The 7,157-nt window shown below is 37.1% G+C and overlaps 1 protein-coding gene across 1 annotated transcript; it reads left to right on the top strand.

The window, feature by feature from the left end:
* The first annotated feature begins 5,237 nt into the window (after positions 1–5,237).
* LOC128557971 (piggyBac transposable element-derived protein 4-like) lies at positions 5,238–6,275 on the top strand. The gene is made up of 2 exons (XM_053546662.1): positions 5,238–5,588; positions 5,676–6,275. The coding sequence occupies exons 1-2, from the start codon at positions 5,238–5,240 to the stop codon at positions 6,273–6,275; spliced, it is 951 nt and encodes a 316-aa protein (XP_053402637.1).
* The last annotated feature ends 882 nt before the right edge of the window (positions 6,276–7,157 follow it).

Here is a 7,157-nt window from a genome sequence, read left to right as displayed (position 1 = left end):
CACCTAGTTACATATTGTACGTGAGCTCTTTCGCTGGATGACTTTGTTTTTCTGACATCTAGTCTTGACGAATAATTTATATAAGCTGGTTGACACAACTTTTTAAAAACAAATTCCTACTTTTAAATGAAGTAATTATTATAAATGGACATTTTCAAGGGAAATATATGAAGTTATAAACGAAATACCTAATAACTAACATAACGTACTAATACTCTTAATTGCCAACTTGAGGGTAAACGCATTGTTCCTTGTATAGTTTGTGTGAGTTTAGTTCATTTATACTCTTAACTGTGCTACAAACGTTTGTTGTTAGTATCAGCAACATTGACAAATGCTAAAATATATGTTTCCTTTAACTAGCTAATATTACTGCAAATGTACTGTTTACTGATAGTTTCCGTCTTTCTTCCAATCAACATGTTTGTAGAAGACTTCGTAATACTATGTGGATGTAAATATGCTCAATTTTATGCTTTGTGTGTAACTTTACTTGTATGTTATATATGTTATTATAGTTTATTACTTGATTAGTGGTCCACAGAATAAAATGTTTCCTTTATCTAGCTAATATGACTGCAAATGTACTGTACTTTCTTCCAGCCGAATTAGCATGTTTTTAGAAGACTGCACAATTATGTGCATGTACATATGCTCACTTTTGATGATTAATGTGTAACTTTACTTGTTATTTATAATTCGATCCATAGAATTCTTCTCAGACTATGCGTAGTACTGTCCGAATGCATCTGTTTAAGCAAAAGCATTGCCACCAAACAATTTAGTAAGTAAAATATCCTAACCTTAACACTCAAGAGACAAATAACTTTTACAAGATGGCCCGCTTTCAGTACTATACTGGTAACACCTAATCTACTACTACTTTTCCCTAAAGAGCTTTTGTGACCGCTTGATGTCCGTCGTCCGTCGTGCGTCCGTCCGTCAACAATTTCTTTAAAAAAATCTTCTTCTTCAAAACTACTAGGCAGATTTACACCAAACTGCATAAGAATGATCTCTAGGTGACCCTTTATCAAATTGGCTTAAGCCGTTTTATTTCGGTAAAAAAGAAGGCCACCAGAGGGCGTGGCTTATTTATCGCATGGCTATATTGTAAATTTAAAAAATCTTCTTCAAAACCACTGGGCATTTTTACACCAAACTTCACAGAAATAATCATTGGGTGCCTCTCCCTTTTTTTTCAAAATTTTCCAAAAAATTAAAATCCATTTAGAACTGTGAAGGGGAAGTCTTTTAACATCTTCTTTTCAGAAACTGTTAGCCGGTTCCCAAAAAAAAAAATTGTAAAAATGATCTCTACGTGACATTTTATTTCGTTAAAAAACATGACTGCCAAGGGGCATTGCTTATGTTCCCTATATGCCTATATTGTAAATTTCAAAACTCTTCTCTGAAACCTGAAGACCTAGAGCTTAGATATTTGGTATGAGGCATTGTTTAGTGGACTTTTACCAAGATTGTTCAAGTTATGATCCCAGGCTCAATATTGGTCCCACCCCGTGGTTCCTTGAATTTACAGAGAGTTTTGTTGAAAAAAAACCCATAAAAGAACGTTTGTTTTTTTCTGAAACCGAGAGGCACATAACTTAGATATTTTACTAGTGACATCGTCTAGTGGTCCTTTACTAAGATTGTTCAAATCATTCCAATATTCAGGCTTCACAAACTTAGTAAACTGAACCAAAAATGTTTTGCCAGACTGGTATGGGAATACGATCGGGGTGATTATGGCAGCCCAAGAGCGGAAATCGACAATTTTAACTGGAATAGCTGTATCGACCCAGATATCAATATATATGCTTCCAATATAACCAATCAAATCAAAGTCATTTTAACACAATATATTTCTAATAAAAATGTCACAGTTAAATCCTCAGACGTCCCTCGGATGAACACTAATATAAGGAAGAACCTACGAAAGCGTAAGCATATTTACAGGAAAGCTAAGTGAACAAACTCGAACCTTCACTGGCAAAAATTTCGACAAGTCCGAAATGAAACTGTTTCATTCATTCGTGAATCCAAATCAAAATACTTCTTCAAACTTTCAGACAAATTAAAAAACGAATCATTCTCTTCTTAAGACTGGTGGAGTACTTTAAAATCCTTCATCTCTCAAACGAACAACAATGTCATTCCTCCTCTATTTAATTCCAACACAAGTCAAACAATATGTCAGAATAATTTGCTTATTTGATATATTGATAACGTTACACATAAGCACAGGTAGTGTTTGACTCCCTTTTCATGCTAAAAATGCTATAATTATTGTTGAAGTGTTGTTAATAATAGGATTTGAGTCATTTGTGGCTGATTTGGGTTCATTATGTTGATAGCTGGATCCCAGCATCACACATTAGTTAAAGGGAACCAGATATTAGTTAGATCAAGTACTCTGTGCAAAACCTATGTACAAATTTGGACCAATCAGATACAAGTTCTATAAATAGCACCAGTCAAAGCTTACGTCTGCCAAAGTATAAATCGGTAGACGGATGACAGAGAGATCATTCTGTATCCGGCCATAGAAGAAGACACAACGTGGATTCAACTAATAGTTTATCCCAGTACTTTGATAAGAAAGTTACTGCAACTACTCTGTCAGGGCGGATAAATTATTGAAAAGAGGACGTTTGAAGTTCATACACTAAAGAAGAGTTGCAGAATTTCAACAAGGTTTCGACCTAAACGGCCAGCGCATAGTAGTTTTATCTAACGGTAGTTAGATGCTATAGACGATAGAAAATATAGGCTGAGCAGACAGAGACCCAGAGTTTGGTAATCTATTGAGATAGTAGGAGAGTTCTAGCGTATAGGCGATTTGAACAGCGTTATTGGCGAAGTACAGCCAAGGCATCGGGGTTATAACTATATGGTAGTTGAATGCTACATGTGATAGCATAAATGCGCTGAGCATCCAGGAGTCAGGGCAATCATATAGAATTGCAATTTCAGTTAGGAGGACAGGGGCCAAGCATCTATGTGATAAAATCTGGAAAGTAGATAAGACTCGTATGTTGTTGCAGAGATAACATATCTCCGTCCTACGAATTCTACTACCATCTTTCTCCATAGAAACTGAAAATGTCTTGAAGTCTCTATCAATTCAAAAGGCCCCAGATCTTGATGGTATAAGCAACATAATTTTGCTTGAGGCTTTTCCCCTTTGTGACCTTTTCCTTTTACTTCAACTTTCTACTGTACCAGCCACGTGGAAGAAATCCCACGTTAACGTAATCTTCAAGAAAGTTGATGCCACTCTTCCAAATGACTATCATCTACTCTCTCTTTTACACGTGAACGCCTAATTTTCAAGCATGTTTAATCATCTTCATGATTCTCGTTTTCTGACACCTGTACAGTCTGATGTCATTCCGAGTGACTCAACAGTTAGTCAACTTGGTTTCATATTCGATACTCACTGTAAAGCTCTAGATAACGGTCTTGAAGGTCGTGTTGTCTTTTTCGATATAAGCAAGGCCTTTGACAAAGTATGGCACAAGGTTTACTTTGCAAACTAAAATATGCAGGAATTACAGGCTCTCTTCACATGAGGTTTCAAGATTATGTCACATAGACGTCAACGTATTGTACTGTTAGGAGTCAAATCTTACGTGGCGTTTGTCAAAGCTGGAGTTTCTCAGGGTTCATTTCTCGGGCCTCCACTTTTCCTTATCACTAGTTCATCAATGACATCGTTGATGACATCAGATTATGCATCAACCTGTTTGCTGATGATACATGCCTCTATATCTCTATATATTAGTTTAAGAACCGTAGATTGCGGTAAATCTGATCCAATCTGATATCCAAAAAACTTCATCTTGACAGAAAAAAATGGCTAGTTACATTTAATCCCTCCAAACAGAAGCTCTCTTAAATTAAAAGAAAAAAAATCTCAACTACTTCCTCCTCTTCGAATGTTTAATATTCCTGACGTACTCGAACATAAACCTCTTGATTGTTGCATTCATTCTCATATCAACTACATTGTAGAAGGGCATGGAAGAGGTTAAACATAATGCGTAAATTGAAATTCTCACTCGAACATCGCTTCCTTGAAACCATATATATCTCTTTCATAAGACCATTAGTCGCTTACCTAGACGTAGTGTAGGGCAACTGTACCAAATATGAAATGGATCAACTTGACGAAATTCAAAACGATTGTGCTCGAATTGTCTCCGGAGCTACCAAACTTGTTGCATTGGAAATCTAAAGAGAGATTACCCTGTGAAACACTTTCCGACAGACGTTACAAACATTCGACTTATCGTGTTCTTTACAAGGAAATCTCACCTGACTCTGGATACTAGCATATCTATCCACTTTAGTTCCTGACTCAGGCGATACTCGCTACAACCTAAGAAACTGGGAAAACCTGCAAGAACATTATTATATTTCAGTTCGTTTTTGACTTCCGTTGTACGCGATTCGAATTTAATGACACCAGACTTCCAAAATTCTGAAAAGGTTTTATCAACTAAAATTAATCTAAACAAAAACAACGAGCGCACCTCAGCCTATTATTACAATGGAAACGGGAAGCTCCATGTGCTCCATACACGACTACGTACTAAAAATGCAGTGTACTGAATCAACATCTTTACCTGAAAAATATTTTTCCCAATGTGCCAGTGTGGACAGATCGAAACTAATTTCTACTTCCTTTTTGAACGCAGAATTTTTAATTGTAGAATTCTGAATTTCGTAATTTACTTAGATACTGTTCTGAATAGAAACCCAGAAACTGTGATCAGGATAACATAATTATATTTACTCATGTACAAGCATACATTTCCGAAATTCTTTTAGTAACCTCGAGACGTCCCCATTTCTTCCCTCTTTCTCTCTCCTATCCCACCTTTGACTTGTTCTCTCGGCGATATATGACCATTTTGTGTCGATTCGCCGTAAAACCCGACTCACTCACTTGACTTGTTCTATCTTTCAAAGTATCTACTCCTACATATATGTAAATACTTTTCTTCTACCATACATTGTCCCCTTTGTATTTTTACAGTTACAACAATTTGTTTTCTCATATTCTAAGACTATTTTTCTCGCCTCGTTACAGATTTAAGCATGATATGCTCATAAGTTATATTTTGTCCGAAAAGGAGACGAATTCTATAAGACTTGTTTTCCATTCATGTCCAGAGTTAGCAGACTATTGGAGTACATATTGGCTGACTGCAAACAAGTTCTCACACGTCATGTCGAGAAACCGGTACCATTTATTGAACACTTTCTTGCACTTCAACGATAACGATCAGCGGGTAGCAAGGGGACAGGAAGGATGCGATCCTCCCTTCAAGGTTCGGCCACTGTTAGATATGATAGATGTGAGATACACTGATGCTTATGCCCCGGACAAGGAACTCTCTATCGATGAGTCTATGATTAAATTCAAAGGGCGGATTTTTTTCCGCCAATATATGCCCGCGAAGCCAACTAAATGGGGAATCAAAACCTTTGCATTATGCGGGAGCAACACAGGTTATGGATTGCGCTTCCTGATACACACAGGAAAGAATACTTTCAGTGCTGATAGATCTTCTGAACAGGTATGTCTCGAAATAATGAAAGGTTATGAAAACCGGGTCCATACGTTGTAAATGAACAACTTTTACTCTTCACCTCGATTGTTCCAGGAATTGAAAGTACAGGGAATTGGAGCGTGTGGTACAGTCAAGCCTAATAGGAAGTTCATGCCTTTTGCCATGCAGCCATCTGCTTTGGCATTAGATGAAGGAGATGATCCAGAATTCGTGCGCACCCAAGATCTTATAACATGTGCCATGGTAGACACCAAACGCGTTCATTTCCTAAGTTCTGTGCACTCTGACAATACATTCGACAAGGTTGTTCGGGATAGAAAAGCAGCAGGCGGAAGACGAACAGTTGTGCGACCCGTTATGTGTGACGCATATAATTCTCATATGAATGGCGTGGATGTTTTAGACCAAAAGCTTGGATCCTATAGTTACCCGCACAAATCCGCTAAATGGTACATGACAGTCTTCCACCGACTTAGAGAAGTGGCCCTAGTCAATTGGTATATTATCTACTGCAAGTCTGTACAGGAAGGAGGAACACCCATGACAACTGTAACATTCCGTGAAAAGGTAATTGACGGATTACTTGAAGGATGGGACCTGTGTGCGAGTAAGAAAGGCAGGCCGTCGTTAACAGAAAAGCCTGACCGATTGACCGGGCGACACTTTCCGGGACAGTACACTGACCCCAAGTAAGGACCTGACTTCACAATTTGCAGTGTTAAAGCCACCAAGGACAGAACCCAAACTAGGTATTACTGCAGACAATGTGAAAAGGCTATGTGCCCAACATACAGTTTTATGTGGCACCACACTGAAAAGGACTTCCGTGCTGTGGCCAGGAACCATAACGGACAGTAACACACTCTATCTAATATAACGACAGCTAGCATTTATTGTGTCAACATTTACATTTGTATCTTTATTTGTGTACTTTATGCACTATAGTCCTGTTCAATAAGGGTTGTTATCTCCCCTGATTTATTACTCCCCTTGTGAACTCTTCAGTGCTAAAAGATAAGATCAGCATACGTTCAAAATATTGGGGAGCAAACATGATTTACCGAATTTGCATATGTAACAAATTGCTGATAACAATCTGTTGACAGAAATTGAATATTTATCATGTTTATATAATAATTGATAAAAGTGTAAACAGCATGTCATCTGGTCTAATCTTGAATTATCAATTATGTGAGAAATTCTGTTACTTTGACTGTAATATTAAATAATTGAAATCATGAGTGTCCTGATATCCAAGTTTTATGCAAGATCTGAAACAAAATTCTAAGCCTTATTGATTTTATTCGAAACAAAATTTTATTAAATACATGTATAGCTGATATTGAGAAAGACCATTTTTAAAGAAGTTGAAATAAATGCCAAACATTGTTAAAAAGTGAAGCGAGTGCGGACTTCCTCTTAAATATTTCAAAAGTATGACAGACTTACAGAGCGGATACTTGATTGTTTCAGTTTAAAATTGAAATACATTTCACAGATTGGAACATCATATGTAATATTTCTACAAGTGGGCAGCCACAAGAGAGCATGTAAATTCTGGTGTCCACATGTGAA

The sequence above is a fragment of the Mercenaria mercenaria genome, chromosome 6, assembly GCF_021730395.1.
Source record: "Mercenaria mercenaria strain notata chromosome 6, MADL_Memer_1, whole genome shotgun sequence".
Classification (NCBI taxonomy): domain Eukaryota; kingdom Metazoa; phylum Mollusca; class Bivalvia; order Venerida; family Veneridae; genus Mercenaria; species Mercenaria mercenaria.
The sequence above is the reverse complement of the archived record's forward strand: the minus strand, read 5'-3'. Positions and strand labels throughout refer to the sequence as shown.